The sequence below is a fragment of the Scyliorhinus torazame genome, chromosome 6 (genome assembly GCF_047496885.1).
Source record: "Scyliorhinus torazame isolate Kashiwa2021f chromosome 6, sScyTor2.1, whole genome shotgun sequence".
NCBI lineage: Eukaryota > Metazoa > Chordata > Chondrichthyes > Carcharhiniformes > Scyliorhinidae > Scyliorhinus > Scyliorhinus torazame.
Window position 1 is genome coordinate 46,398,911 of NC_092712.1, and position 16,726 is coordinate 46,415,636.

General features: G+C 43.1%; 1 protein-coding gene across 7 annotated transcripts in view; it reads right to left on the reverse strand.

The window, feature by feature from the left end:
• Window positions 1-16,726, reverse strand: part of kmt2ca (lysine (K)-specific methyltransferase 2Ca) — a 684,766-nt gene that overhangs the window by 254,125 nt on the left and 413,915 nt on the right. For 6 of the 7 annotated variants that reach the window (XM_072508181.1, XM_072508179.1, XM_072508178.1 and 3 more), the window contains exon 15: window positions 507-623. The exons of the other annotated variant lie outside the window; for it this stretch is intronic. In XM_072508181.1, the coding sequence (XP_072364282.1) occupies window positions 507-623 (117 nt within the window). The remainder of the gene's footprint in view (window positions 1-506; window positions 624-16,726) is intronic. 7 annotated transcript variants of the gene reach the window in all.

The window sequence follows — 16,726 nt, forward strand, 5'->3', positions numbered from 1 at the left end:
ATAAAAAGAAAACTTCACCATGACTTTTCAAAAAGAAACTGTCCTTCAGTAAAAAAAAAATCTAAAGAATCTGCCAGGAGTGAAAAATGAACCTTTTCAAGGGTATTACAACAGAATCAGTATACTAACGACAACAGGTAAACAAGAACTGGTAGTATGGTTCAGGGAGAGACATTTGGAAATTCCACAATCCCAGAAGCAAAGCTGTACTTGAAGTGAACATGTGTTGGGAGACGAAGCTACAACTGGAGCTGCATTGATTCTCAAACATGTGTTGCCTTATGTGCAGAAACAGAAGGAGGAAGGGTATCACCTGCCAAAAGCAGCATTAGTTTTTGAAGGAACAATCATCTTCTCCAACAGAAACAGCTACAATTCATGTTATATGAGAAGGTTGAACTAACAAGGAAAAAAAATAATCATTCTACTACTTAGCAGATACAATAGAAAGACCCAAGCCAAATGTAAACGGAAAATGAATAAAAATCTGAAATAATATGAATTACCACTTTGATGTTCCAAATGATGTTCTGAGGTTGCTTTGTTTTTACCATACTCTCCCGAAATTCATAATTGTCTGTAGACCAGGAAGGGGAACTCATGGCATTTGTTGCCCACATGCCCTAGGATATGGTAGGTGAAAAAAGATGTAATTGGGGAAACCCCCAGCAAAATAAACTTAACGACTAAACATGAAACTAATATGCAAAAAAAAAAAAAAAGAAGAAAGCTCAGGACCAAATTTTTTCTTGTAAGGTATGAAGTTTTAGATAAATAAAATTGCAAAATCAGACCGTGCATGTAAAAGGACGCATATGAGGCCAAGGAACTAAAATTACCATCCCATAATCAATTTATTTATTTACAAATTCAACCTGCCAAGGGGGAGATGGATGAAGGAAAAATGAAAATACTTCTGGCCTAAACAGTCTCATTTTGTGCATGAAAATGAGAAACTCGAATTTAAAGGAGCTGCATTTCTTGTAACTAAATTGCTGACAGTGCCAGCCTAGCACAAGCAAAATCTTCAATTAAACATAAGAAAAAAAAAAGTTAAAAGAGAAAAAAATGCAGCTACTGATTATCTGTAATGAAAACAGAAAATTATCTTCATAGACAGGAGTTCATGAAGCATTCAAAGGAAAAAAATCAATTAAGGATCTGCAGCAGAAACATTAACCCTTCTGTTCAAACCTGCTGTGCACTTCCCACTTTTTCTGTTTCCTGATATCCACCCCTACTAACCCCATTTGCCCAACTAAAAAAACACTTCTTTTCCAGGAATGCTGCTTTGCGCGTGAGCACCCTAAGCAGATGGTAGCGGCATTTGCAATCCATCGCAACTGAACTCCAACATTTCAGCCTATAATGATGAGCATGTTGGCTCACCATCACATTCATCCGTCTACCTGACCTGGAAGCAACACAGGTGATTGAGGATGCATTTCATAATTCGTAAAATGACCCTCAAGAAAAATACAGAAACACGCAATTATATTTCCAAACAAGAAAATCACAGCTCCTTTAATTTTAACAATATATGCAGCAGGGTAAAATTAATTTAAAATAAGCTGTGAAAACATCTAGTTTGATGGAAGAGCACTAGCAGTTCCCAGACAGTTTTTCACAACTGACAAACACCAAATTTCAGTAAACGTTCAAAGATTTCAAATGATCATTGCCAGCGAGTGTGTCCTCCAAAGGACCGTGTCCTGCTGGAAAAGCATCATACATTTCATACCAAACTAAATCTTATGGAGTAAATGATTATTATTAATGCTCTGATGGAATTATGTACCTATGCAGAAGGATGAAACAAATTATACAAATCCAATGTCAAGTCATAAAACAAAAAATGTTGCAAATCCCCAGCAATGCCTTTGTGTGAATTCATCATAGAATACCTTTGACTGATTACACAGGAGAAAAAAAAGTCTATTTATTTTGAAAATAAATACACCAGGCCAAAATGACGGCAAGCAGCGTCTTTAAAATGAACAAGGACCGTCAAAGTGTCAATCACTGGATGCCCTGCCCATATGACCTCTCATTTAACAGGCAAGGGCACATTCTCAGTTCTTAGAGCATAAAATAAGGTGACGCAAATGCCCAAGTGTCATAATCTCAAGCTAGAGAGATAAAAATCTTCATCTGCTACTGTGCCACAAGCCATCTGTAACTAAACTGGGTTGAGGCTTTGTCCTCCTGATACCATTAAAGGCATCTCCCAACCTGAAAGGTATCGACAATTCTGGATTAAAAACTCAGATAGTTTGAATGAATGTTTGGAAAAATTAAGCTTGAAAAAAGTAAAATAAAATTCAGATAAAAAGCATACCATGTTCCCAGAGATTATACATTAACCTTGCACACATGGTCTCAGAGTTGCTGTTGTTTGTGTTGACTGCGAATTTTAATACTAATCTATATAAACATTCAGCATAAACTAAAATCACCAGCCTGAGTGGCAGCAAAACCGTAACCAGTGCACCTTTCGTGGCATGAATTATATCCTCCTATCTCTTATTTTCTCCCTCATGCAAACCTTTTTCCATCCATTTGGATGATTAGCCAAATCATGGACAATTATGTGAATTTTGGTGCGTGGAAAGCTTTTAGTTCACGCACATGTAAACCTAAACCTTTACCTTGTGTGTGTAAAATACCTACTCAGTAGCACATGACATTTTCAGATTGTGCTGTCTCAGAGCTGGTGGTGTGCCAAATCTCTCATCAATTACGCAATATTTATTTTTAATGCGATTTGTTGATATTCTTTCATTTGAATGAATGTATCGTTGCTGGTAAGGTATGAGGTTTCACACTCCGCTTATCCCACGTGTAATGAGCCCCGACTTGATGAAATCTAATATACATGGACGGAGGTGCGTAACAAGTAATTAGGACGTAACTGCCAGATGGAATACTAGTGGAACCAAAGGAATCATTTTTCTCTGCAGCATTAAAGACGCACAAAGTTCAAGTAGGTCAGCACTCTGCCGCCATCCTCTTCCAGCAAAACACCCGTTTGGAGACTGCAGTATTTGTTGCAAATTGCTTGTTGTATTTAAGTCCATTACACTTAGCTCAAGAGAGTAGTGTCTTTAAATGCATGATAACCAGAAAGGATTCATCCCACCCTGCACATTAGTTCATCATGAAGAATATTTAACAACTACAGAGGTGTTCAACAAACAGAGTGACTGGTCTTTCTGGCTAGTAAATCAACTGTACTGGTTTAAAGAGAAGGTCCACTAACATCTCCGCAGGACAACCAAGGATAGGGCAATAAAATGTGGCCCACATCTTTAAAAAAAGGTTTTATAAATATACAGCAAGTAACAGTTAAGAGTACAAAAGAGTGTTCAAATGGTAAAGGCAACCAAATTTATTCCAATGAGTAAACCATTATATTTATAGGCACATTGTATAAAATCAGGAAAATTAATCACGGAGGGGAGAAATTCATAATCGCCACAAAATTTCAGAATGAAGTGGAAAATGCTAAAATGTCCAATGCATGCTGAGGAAGCCCCAAAGCTCCAGAATATCCACAATCATCTGGCAGTTCACATTCTGAAGGCTCTATCAGGTAAATGTTAAGTGATCTCACCTTTTATAAAAGTGGTTTGAAAACACCATCAATAAAGCCAACTTTAATCAGTTTGGAATGTCACTGGCTCACATGAATAGAGGACCCTTACTTCTTAACTGCAGTTGAACTGCATGAATTATTATCCTTTTCTCTGGTGTTTGCACCGATCCCAGAAAACAATGGAAAAGACAAGACCACACGTCCATCAAACTTGCCCTCAATTACCTGGACTCCATAAATAAAAGTCTTCATCCAGCTCCATTCATCATTCTTTAGGCAATGACCTCACTCAAGGTGAACAGTAAAAATGGATACTAAATCCTTAAGTGAAGAAGAACTCGTATTGGACACTGAAAGCACATCAAGGGATCAGAGTTCACACTATGCTATCAAGCGTAAAAGCTCATTTTGCTGTTGCAAGATCCTCTGCAGAGCCTTCACTGAGATACACTGCAGAAGGAGTGGGTGCGACATTAAGGATGGGACACATTGACGACATGAAACGAACAGTGGACTTCGACAAACCTAGTTACCCTAAAGATTGCAAGGCAAGAATATATGCGGTGCCTGCGGTGGCACAGTGGTTAGCGCTGCTGTCTCACAGCGCCAGGAACCTTGGTTGGATTAAAGCCTTGGATGACTGTGTGGAGTTTGCAAGTTCTCCCCATGCTCTGGTTTCCTCCTGCAGGTCCAAAGATGTTCAGGTTTGGAATGGTCATTCTATGTGCGGCACGGTAGCACAGTGGTTAGCACTGTCGCTTCACAGCACCAGGGTCGCAGGTTTGATTCCCGGTTTGGGCCACTGACTGTGCAGAGTCTGCACATTCTCCATGGGTTTCCTCCGGGTGGTCCGGTTTCCTCCCACAAGTCCCGAAAGACGTGTTGTTAGGTAATTTGGACATTCTGAATTCTCCCTCAGTGTACCCGAACAAGCGTCGGAATGTGGTAACTAGGGGCCTTTCACAGTAACTTCCTTGCAGTGTTAATGTAAGTCTACTTGTGACAATAAAGATTATTATTATTACCTGCTCAATAAGTCTATTGTCAACCTGCTGACTGGCACAACCAGTTAAGTATTCACATGGGTACAATCCATAATTTAGGTTGGGCATAGCTGCTGGAGCACACTGGCTCAAACTCCAATCTACTAAACACAATAAAAAGCTGACAACCCTCTACTATGTTGCTGTGTACAGCTTTCAAAGTTCTGTAATGCAGCTTCCCAGAAAGATTCTTGAGCCAGCTCCCAATTCTACTGCTGACCAATCAGCTCTGGGGTTCACTACAGTGCTGCCAAACTGCAGCACCTAACACTTGGCTAGTCTGCTGGTGGGACAAAGTTTCAAAATGTTAAGTGCACGTTTACATAAAAATCATGCGAAAAACCTTTGGTATCTCACTGTTCTGGCTGTTGTTCAATAACTAACAAAATTGCTTTGACACTGCAGATAATTCCATAGACAGATACTGTACTGGTAAAGGTTAGCCACTCCTTAGAGAGTCAGGCTACACTGAAAATAGATATTATATAGCAAGCGAACATTTAATTTACCTTTTTGTCATTTTATAGTTCTCAAAGTGTACACCTTTAGTGACATCTGCTTAGCCCTTCTTTCAAGTCCTAGTTCATGTATAGATGAGAAGCCTCAAGATGGTGTCTTTTCATTCTTCACAGTGTCTGATGTCAAAGTTTTCCAAGGTACAGGCTAAAGAATTCCATTTGTACGAGAGCCACACAGAGACACATAATAGAGGAGTGAGGGGATGAAAGACATACAAATGAGTGAACTAGAATTATATACCACAATGAAGAAAAACTAAGAAAGGGAAAGGAGAACTCTCATGGATCAGAGGTTGCAGTGTTGCAACGAGGGTGCTAGAGTGTGGAAATATGGAATGATGCACACTTCCACTGAAAGTTTAAGAGGCCTCAGTATAGAGATAGCGCGCTTTATCAATTGTTCATGAAATAATTTTTTTTTCCTATCTAATCAAGATAGACAAATGATTGAAGTCAATGGGAAGCAGAAAGAAAACTCTCCAATGGTTGGAGCCATACCTAGCACAAAGGAAGATGGTTGCGCTTGTTGCAGGTCAATCATCTCTGTCCCAGGAGTTCCTCAAGGTAGTGTCCCAGGCGCAACCATTTTCAGCTGCTTCATCAATGACCTTCCTCCATCCTAACGCCAGGAGTGGGGATGTCCTCAGATGATTGTTCAGTACTTTTCATGGCTCCTCATTTACTGAAGTAATTGTGTTTATATGTAGCAAGATACGGACAACATTCCCAAGTTCCAGGCAGATGGCCACCTCGAACAAGGGAAAATCTAACCATCTTTCCTTGACAATCAACGGCATTACAGTTTGTCAAATTCCCACCATCAACATCCTGGGAGTCATTATTGACCAGGAACTTAACTGGATGAGCCATACAAATTCAGTGGCTAGAAGGTGATCTGCAGCAGGTGACTCACCTCCTGACTACCTTTTATATGTCACAAGTCAGGAGTGTGATGGAATACTCTCCTCTTCCATGGATGAGTATAGCTCCAACAACACTCAAGTAGCTCAACAGTATCTACCATCTTTCACTCTCTCTGCCACTAACACATTCTGCCGTGTGTACAATCTACAAGATGCACTGCAACAACATGTCATGAATTTTTTTCAACAGCACCTCCCAAACTTGTTCTTCTGGATGCTAGAGGTCGCAAGGCCAGCAGGTGCATAGGAACAGCACCATCTCCAAGTTTTTGTCCAAGTCACACAGCTTCATGGGAAATATATCACAGTTCATCATCGCTGGGTAAAATCCTGGAACTCCCTCCCCAACAGCAATTTGTGGAGTACCTTTCCCACACGGACATCAGTAATTCAAGAAAACAGCTACACCTTCTCAATTACAATTAGAGATGGATTTAAATGCCAATCTTGCTGGTGCCCATCCAGTGAACAAAGAAATATTAAAAATGTATAAATATCACAGTTATCCAAGTCTGCATGCAATATGCAGGGTGCAAGTCTTTACAGCCATCTATTTTTATAGCAAAGATATATAAAACGTTAGATTAATTTTTCTTACTTCTATCCTTCCTACTCAAACAGCATTTAGCACAATTAAGTTGAATCTTTGGATAAACCTTTCAGAAATTACATTCAAAAACTTCCTCCAATTGGAAAAATGGTATTGTCCTGCCAGACTTTCCAATCTGTTTTATGTGAAGAATCATTTATCAGTTTTCGATATTTCCCTGAATAATTTGCCTGTTTTTTCTGAACATTCTTCAGTACTTTTCTTATAATAGATACGGCCACTAGATTATTGATTTGCTCCCTTTTATAGGTTGATGTTACAGTATCTTTTCTTCTATCCTTAGAAAAGGTTTTTGTTTCTATTGATTCACAAAAGGCGTTCATTAGAACATGACCAATTACAGAAGCTACTTTGTTAAAACCTACTCTAGGGTAAAATCCACTTGGAAAAAGGGCTCTGATTCTATTCCCCACAATGGCTTCAGTCTGTTACTGCCCTAAAACCCGTACTTTAAAAGTCAGCTTGACCTAGAAATTCAATTCAATCACACAACTGTTACCGTGCAAAAGCAAGGCAAGTCAGCCTATTGTATGCACTTGCTCTCTGAAGGAGCAATTTACCTATCGCCACTTCCCTGCCTTCTAACAGTAGCTCTGCACATTCATCCTTTTCAGGTAACAAACCAATTCCCTCTTGAATACATTGTTTCACCTGCCTCCACAACACTCGCAGGCAGAGCATTACAGATCCTAACAGCCACTCACAGCATAGAAAAGTTTTCTTCATGTTCTTTTGCCATTTAACTTAAATCTGCCTCTTCTGGTTCACAATCAAAGAACAAAGAACAATACAGCACAGGAGCAGGCCCTTCGGCCCTTCAAGGCTGTAGCGGTCATACCAACCTATATCCAAAACCCTTAGCACTTCCTTGTGCCGTATCCCTCCATACCCAACCTATCCATATGTGTTTGTCAAGATGCCTTTTGAACACCGATACGGTGTATCTGCTTTCACAACCCCCCCTGGCAGCGCGTTCAAGGCACTCACCACCCTCTGTGTAAAAAACAAAACCTGTCTCGCACATCTCCTCTAAACTTTGCCCAACAGACCTTAAACCTATGCCCCCTGGAGAGTGAACCCTCCACCCAGGGAAGGAGTGCTTGCCAATCAATTCTATCCATGCCCCTCATAATCTTGTAGACCTCTATCCTTTGGCCAATGGGTATAGATTGTCTCCGTCAATTCAAGACCGTCCATGATTTTGAATACCTCTATTAAATCTCCTGAACCGTCTCTTCTCCAATGAAAACGTCTACAATAAGAACATAAGAACTAGGAGCAGGAGTAGGCCATCTGGCCCCTCGAGCCTGCTCCGCCATTCAATGAGATCATGGCTGATCTTTTGTGGACTCAGCTCCACTTTCTGGCCCGAACACCATAACCCTTAATCCCTTTATTCTTCAAAAAACTATCTATCTTTATCTTAAAAACATTTAATGAAGGAGCCTCTACTGCTTCACTGGGCAAGGAATTCCATAGATTCACAACCCTTTGGGTGAAGAAGTTCCTCCTAAACTCAGTCCTAAATCGACTTCCCCTTATTTTGAGGCTATGCCCCCTAGTTCTGCTTTCACCCGCCAGTGGAAACAACCTGCCCGCATCTATCCTCACGATTCCCTTCATAATCTTATATGTTTCTATAAGATCCCCCCTCATCCTTCTAAATTCCAACGAGTACAGTCCCAGTCTACTCAACCTCTCCTCGTAATCCAACCCCTTCAGCTCTGGGATTAACCTAGTGAATCTCCTCTGCACACCCTCCAGTGCCAGTACGTCCTTTCTCAAGTAAGGAGACCAAAACTGAACACAATACTCCAGGTGTGGCCTCACTAACACCTTATACAATTGCAGCATAACCTCCCTAGTCTTAAACTCCATCCCTCTAGCAATGAAGGACAACATTCCATTTGCCTTCTTAATCACCTGTTGCACCTGAAAACCAACTTTCTGCGACTCATGCACGAGCACACCCAGGTCTCTCTGCACAGCAGCATGTTTTAATATTTTATCATTTAAATAATAATCCCTTTTGCCGTTATTCTTACCAAAATGGATAACCTCACATTTGTCAACACTGTATTCCATCTGCCAGACCCTAGCCCATTCACTTAGCCTGTCGAAATCCCTCTGCAGACTTCCAGTATCCTCTGCACTTTTTGCTTTACCACTTATCTTAGTGTCGTCTGCAAACTTGGACACATTGCCCTTGGTCCCCAACTCCAAATCATCTATGTAAATTGTGAACAGTTGTGGGCCCAACACGGATCCCTGAGGGACACCACTAGCTACTGATTGCCAACCAGAGAAACACTCATTAATCCCCACTCTTTGCTTTCTATTAATTAACCAATCCTCTATCCATGCTCCTACTTTCCCCTTAATGCCATGCATCTTTATCTTATGCAACAACCTTTTGTGTGGCACCTTGTCAAAGGCTTTCTGGAAATCCAGATATACCACATCCATTGGCTCCCCTTTATCTACCGCACTGTTAATGTCCTCAAAAAATTCCACTAAATTAGTTAGGCACGACCTGCCCTTTATGAACCCATGCTGCGTCTGTCCAATGGGACAATTTCCATCCAGATGCCTCGCTATTTCTTCCTTGATGATAGATTCCAGCATCTTCCCTACTACCGAAGTTAAGCTCACTGGCCTATAATTACCCACTTTCTGCCTACCTCCTTTTTTAAACAGTGGTGTCACGTTTGCTAATTTCCAATCCGCCGGGACCACCCCAGAGTCTAGTGAATTTTGGTAAATTATCACTAGTGCATTTGCAATTTCCCTATCCATCTCTTTTAGCACTCTGGGATGCATTCCATCAGGGCCAGGAGACTTGTCTACCTTTAGCCCCATTAGCTTGCCCATCACTACCTCCTTGGTGATATCAATCCTCTCGAGGTCCTCACCTGTCATAGCCTCATTTCCATAAGTCACTGGCATGTTATTTGTGTCTTCCACTGTGAAGACCGACCCGAAAAAATGTTCAGTTCCTCAGCCATTTCCTCATCTCCCATTATTAAATCTCCCTTCTCATCCTCTAAAGGACCAATATTTACCTTAGCCACTCTTTTTTGTTTTATGTATTTGTAGAAACTTTTACTGTCTGTTTTTATATTCTGAGCAAGTTTACTCTCATAATCTATCTTACTCTTCTTTATAGCTTTTTTAGTAGCTTTCTGTTGCCCGCTAAAGATTTCCCAGTCCTCTAGTCTCCCACTGATCTTTGCTACTTTGTATGTTTTTTCCTTCAATTTGATACTCTCCCTTATTTCCTTAGATATCCACGGTCGATTGTCCCTCTTTTTACCGTCCTTCCTTTTTGTTGGTATAAACCTTTGCTGGGCACTGTGAAAAATCACTTGGAAGGTTCTCCACTGTTCCTCAACTGTTTCACCATAAAGTCTTTGCTCCCAGTCTACCTTAGCTAGTTCTTCTCTCATCCCATTGTAATCTCCTTTGTTTAAGCACAAAACACTAGTGCTTGATTTTACCTTCTCACCCTCCATCTGTATTTTAAATTCCACCATATTGTGATCGCTCCTTCCGAGAGGATCCCTAACTATGAGATCCTGAATCAATCCTGTCTCATTACACAGGACCAGATCTAGGACCGCTTGTTCCCTCGTAGGTTCCATTACATACTGTTCGAGGAAACTATCGCGGATACATTCTATAAACTCCTCCTCAAGGCTGCCTTGACCGACCTGGTTAAACCAATCAACATGTAGATTAAAATCCCCCATGATAACTGCTGTACCATTTCTACATGCATCTGTTATTTCTTTGTTTATTGCCTGCCCCACCATAATGTTACTATTTGGTGGCCTATAGATTACTCCTATCAGTGACTTTTTCGCCTTACTATTCCTGATTTCCACCCAAATGGATTCAACCTTATCCTCCATAGCACCGATGTCATCCCTTACTGTTGCCCGGATGTCATCCTTAAATAACAGAGCTACACCACCTCCCTTACCATCTACTCTGTCCTTCCGAAAAGTTTGATACCCTCGGATATTTAACTCCCAGTCGTGACCATCCTTTAACCATGTTTCAGTAATGGCCACTAAATCATAGTCATTCACGATGATTTGCGCCATCAACTCATTTACCTTATTCCGAATACTACGAGCATTCAGGTAAAGTACACTTATGTTGGCTTTTTTACCTCTGTTCTTAATCTTAACACCTCGATCAGTAACCTCTCCTAAGTTATATTTCCTCTTAACCTTTCTCCTAATTTTCCTTGTCGTCGAACCCACATCTTCCTGTAACAACCTGCCGCATCGCTTACCATTAATGTTTTCACTTCCCGTTTTATTTCTTTTAGTATTCCTGGTCCTATTCACTGAGCTCCCCTCAGTCACTGTACCTTGTACTGTCGCCCTTTTTGATTTTTGACTATGGCTTCTCTGCCTTACACTTTCCCCCTTACTGCCTTTTATTTCTGTCCCTGTTTTACTACCTTCCAACTTCCTGCATCGGTTCCCATCCCCCTGCCACATTAGTTTAAACTCTCCCCAACAGCTCTGGCAAACACCCCCCCTAGGACATCGGTTCCAGTCCTGCCCAGGTGCAGACCGTCCGGTTTGTACTGGTCCCACCTCCCCCAGAATCGGTTCCAATGTCCCTGGAATTTGAATCCCTCCCTCTTGCACCATCTCTCGAGCCACGTATTCATCCTCTCTATCCTGACATTCCTACTCTGACTAGCTCGTGGCACTGGTAGCAATCCTGAGATTACTACCTTTGAGGTCCTACTTTTTAGTTTAACTCCTAGCACCCTAAATTCAGCTTGTAGGACCTCGTCCCGTTTTTTACCTATATCGTTGGTGCCTACGTGCACAACGACAGCTGGCTGTTCACCCTCCCCCCCCCAGAATGTCCTGCAGTCGCTCCGAGACATCCTTGACCCTTGCACCAGGGAGGCAACATACCATCCTGGAGTCTCGATTTCGTCCGCAGAACCGCCTGTCTATTCCCCTTACAATTGAGTCCCCTATCACTATAGCCCTGCCATTCTTCTTCCTGCCCAGCTGCGCAGCAGAGCCAGCCACGGTGCCATGAACCTGGCTGCTGCCGCCTTCCCCTGGTGAGCCATCTCCCTCAACAGTATCCAAAGCGGTATATCTGTTTTGCAGGGAGATGACCGCAGAGGCCTCAGAGGAATGTAACTGTTCATCATCCCTGGGACTATTCTTGTGAATCTTTTCTGCACTTTCCCTACTGCCTTCTTCACATCCTAATGGGTTGCACCCAGACTGGATGCAATACTATAATTGAGGCCGAACCAGTGGCTTATACGAGTTTAACATAATTTCCCTATTTTTATACTCTGTGCCCCAATTAATAAAACCTAGGATGCCGTTTGCTTTATTTACCGCGTTCTCAAACTGTCATAGCCACCTTCAGTAATTCATGCACATACACATACAAGTCTCGTTAATCCTGTACCCTCCTTAGAACTATACCGTTTATTTTGTATTGTCTGTGTTATTCCTACCAAAATGAATCACTTCATACTTCTTTGCATTAAATTTTATCTCCCACTTATCTACCCTTTCTACCAACCTGAATTTTTCCTTTTGAAGTTCTCCAATATCCTCCTCACAATTCACAATGCTTCAAATTTTGAAATTGTGCCCTGTACACCTAGATCTGGAGCATTAATATATATCAGGAAAAGTGAGGGTCCCAACATTGACCCCTGGCGAAGACCACCTCAAATTTTTCGTCAGCCCAAAATAAATCCATTAACTACTACTCTCAGTCTACTGTTACTCAACCAATTTTGTATCCATGGTGCTACTATCCCATTTTGTTCCATGAGCTATAACTTTGCTGACCAGTCTGTTGCGTGGCATGTCTTTTGGTAGTCCATGTACACCACATTAACAGCATTATCCTAATCAACGTTCTCTGCAACCGTATCATAAAATTCCAGCAAGTTACTTAAGGATTTGTCAAAGTCAAATCACATTTAAATCACATAATTGCCCAAGTGACTCATAATCTAATCCCAAATTATCATTTCTGGAAGCTTTCCCATCACAAAACTGGCTGGTATGTAATTGTACGGCTTATCTTCACACCCTTTTCTGAAGGAGGGTGTAACTTTTGTCATACTCCAATCCTCTAGAACATAGAACATTACAGCGCAGTACAGGCCCTTCGGCCCTCGATGTTGCGCCGACCTGTGAAACCAACCTAAAGCCCATCTACACTATTCCCTTATTGTCCATATGTCTATCCAATGACCATTTGAATGCCCTTAGTGTTGGCGAGTCCACTACTGTTGCAGGCAGGGCATTCCACGCCCTTACTACTCTCTGAGTAAAGAACCTACCTCTGACATCTGTCCTGTATCTATCTCCCCTCAATTTAAAGCTATGTCCCCTCGTGCTAGACATCACCATCCAAGGAAAATGGCTCTCACTGTCCACCCTATCTAATCCTCTGATCATCTTGTATGCCTCAATTAAGTCACCTCTTAACCTTCTTCTCTCTAACGAAAACAGCCTCAAGTCCCTCAGCCTTCCCTCATGTGGGGCACGAGTCTCCGCTCCCGCGCCAGTTTGGAGAATCGCCTGGGTCGCCAAATTTTCCCGCGACGCCGGATCCTGCACCCGGGGCGCCTCAAATGGGGTCTGGCACCGATCGTCGGGCCGGCCTCTCTGAAGGCAGACCTCCTTTCTTCCGCAGCCCCGCAAGATCCGTCTGACATCTTCCTGCGGGGCAGACTCGGGGAGGACGTTAACCACGCATGCGCGGGTTGGCGCCGGCCAACCCGCGCATGCGCGGGTGACGCCAGTTATGCGGCGCCGGCCGCGTCATGTATGCAGCGCCGCCGCTCCTAGCCCATTTTCGGGCCCTGAATCAGTCGGGATAGGGGCCGTTTCGCGCCGTCGAGGTTCACGACGGCGCGAACACTCTGACTCCATTTCAGAGAATCGCGCCCAAGATCTTCCCTCCATACCAGCCAACATTCTGGTAAATCTCCTCTGCATCCTTTCCAATGCTTCCACATCCTTCCTATAATGCGGCGACCAGAATTGCACGCAATACTCCAAATGTGGCCACACCAGAGTTTTGTACAGCTGCAACATGACCTCATGGCTCCGAAACTCAATCCCTCTACCAATAAAAGCTAACACACCGTACGCCTTCTTAACAACCCTCTCAACCTGGGCGGCAACTTTCAGGGATCTATGTACATGGACACCGAGATCTCTCTGCTCATCCACACTACCAAGAATCTTACCATTAGCCCAGTCTGTCTTCCTGTTACTCCTTCCAAAATGAACCACCTCACACCTTTCTGCATTAAACTCCATTTGCCACCTCTCAGCCCAGCGCTGCAGCTTATCTATGTCCCTCTGTAACTTGTTACATCCTTCCGCACTGTCCACACTCCACCGACTTTAGTGTCATCTGCAAATTTACTCACCTATCCTTCTACTCCCTCGTCCAGGTCATTTATAAAAATGACAAACAGCAGTGGCCCCAAAACAGATCCTTGTGGTACACCACTAGTAACTGGACTCCAGTCTGAACTTTCCCATCAACCACCACCCTTTGTCTTCTTCCAGCTAGCCAATTTCTGATCCAAACTGCTAAATCACCCTGAATCCCATGCTTCTGTATTTTCTGCAATAGCCTACCGTGGGGAACCTTATCAAACGCTTTACTGAAATCCATATACACATCAACTGCTTTACCCTCATCCACCTGTTTGGTCACCTTCTCAAAGAACTCAATAAGGTTTGTGAGGCACGACCTACCCTTCACAAAACCGTGTTGACTATCTCTAATCAAATTATTCCTTTCCAGATGATTATACATTCTATCTCTTATAAACCTTTCCAAGACCCTGCCCACGACAGAAGTAGGCTCACTGGTCTATAGTTACCTGGGTTGTCTCTACTCCCCTTCTTGAACAAGGGGACAACATTTGCTACCCTCCAGTATTCTGACACTATTCCTGTAGACAAAGATGACTTAAAGATCAAAGCCAAAGGCTCAGCAATCTCCTCCCTAGCTTCCCAGAGAATCCTAGGATAAATCCCATCCGGCCCAGGGGACGTATCTATTTTCACACTTTCCAGAATTGCTAAAACCTCCGCCTTATGAACCTGAAGCCCTTCTAGTCTAGTAGCCTGAATCTCAGTATTCTCCTCGGCAACATTGTCTTTCTCCTGTGTGAATACTGACGAAAAATATTCATTTAGCACCTCTCCTATCTCCTCAGACTCCATGCACAACTTCCCACTACTATCCTTGACTGGCCCTACTCTTACCCCAGTCATTCTTTTATTCCTGACATATCTATAGAAAGCTTTAGGGTTATCCTTGATCCTACCTGCCGAAGACTTCTCATGTCCCCTCCTGGCTCTTCTTAGCTCTCTCTTTAGGTCCTTCCTAGCAAACTTGTAACTCTCGAGTGCCCTAACTGAACCTTCATGTCTCATCTTTACAAAATCCTCCTTCTTCCTCTTGACAAGTGTTTCGACTGCTTTAGTAAACCACGGTTCCCTCGCTCGACCACTTCCTCCCTGCCTGACAGGTACATATCAAGGACATGCAGTAGCTGTTCCTTGAACAAGCTCCACATTTCCATTGTGTCCATCCCCTGCAGTTTTCCTCTCCATCCGATGCATCCTAAGCCTTGCCTCATCGCATCATAATTGCCTTTCCCCCAGATATAACTCTTGCCCTGCGGTATATACCTATCCCTTTCCACCATTAAAGTAAATGTAATCGAATTGTGGTCACTATCACCAAAGTGCTCACCTACCTCCAAATCTAACACCTGTCCTGGTTCATTTCCCAGTACCAAATCCAATATGGCCTTGCTTCTCGTTGGCCTATCTACATACTGTGTCAGGAAACCCTCCTGCACACATTGGACAAAAACGGACCCATCTAAAGTACTCGAACTATAGCGTTTCCAGTCAATATTTGGAAAGTTAAAGTCCCCCATAACAACTACACTGTTGCTTGCGCTCCTATCCAGAATCATCTTTGCAATCCTTTCCTCCACATATCTGGAACTTTTTGGAGGCCTATAGAAAAACCCTAACAGGGTGACCTCTCCTTTCCTGTTTCTAACCTCAGGCCATACTACCTCAGTAGACAAGTCCTCATCAAACGTCCTTTCTGCCACCGTAATACTGTCCTTGACTAACAATGCCACCCCTCCCCCTCTTTTACCACCTTTCCTGAGCTTACTAAAATATCTAAACCCCGACACCTGCAACAACCATTCCTGTCCCTGCTCTATCCATGTCTCCAAAATGGCCACAACATCGAAGTCCCAGGTACCAATCAATGCCGCAAGTTCACCCACCTTATTCCGGATGCTCCTGGCATTGAAGTAGACACACTTTAAACCACCTTCCTGCCTGCCGGTACACTCCTGCAACTTTGAAAGCTTACTCATGACCTCGCTACTCTCAACCTCCGGTATACTGGAGCTACAATTCAGGTTCCCAATCCCCTGAACTAGTTTAAACCCTCCCGAAGAGCTTTAGCATAAATTTCCCCCCCAGGATATTGGTACCCCTCTGGTCCAGGTGTAGACCATCCCGTTTGTAGAGGTCCCACCTACCCCAGAATGGGCCCCAATTATCCAAGAATCTGAAACCCTCCCTCCTGCACCATCCCTGTAGCCACGTGTTCAACTCCTCTCTCTCCCTATTCCTCGTCTCGCTAGCACGTGGCACGGGTAACAACCCAGAGATAATAACTCTGTTTGTCCTAGATCTACGTTTCCACCCTAGCTCCCTAAATTCCTGCCTTACTTCCCTATCCCTACCTATGTCGTTGGTACCTATGTGGACCACGACATGGGGCTGCTCCCCCTCCCCTTAAGGATCCCGAAAACACGATCCGAGACATCACGGATCCTGGCACCTGGGAGGCAACACACCAACCGTAAGTCTCTCTCGTTCCCACAGAATCTCCTATCTATCCCCCTAACTATGGAGTCTCCAATGACTAATGCTCTACTCCTCTCCCCCTTCTTTTCTGAG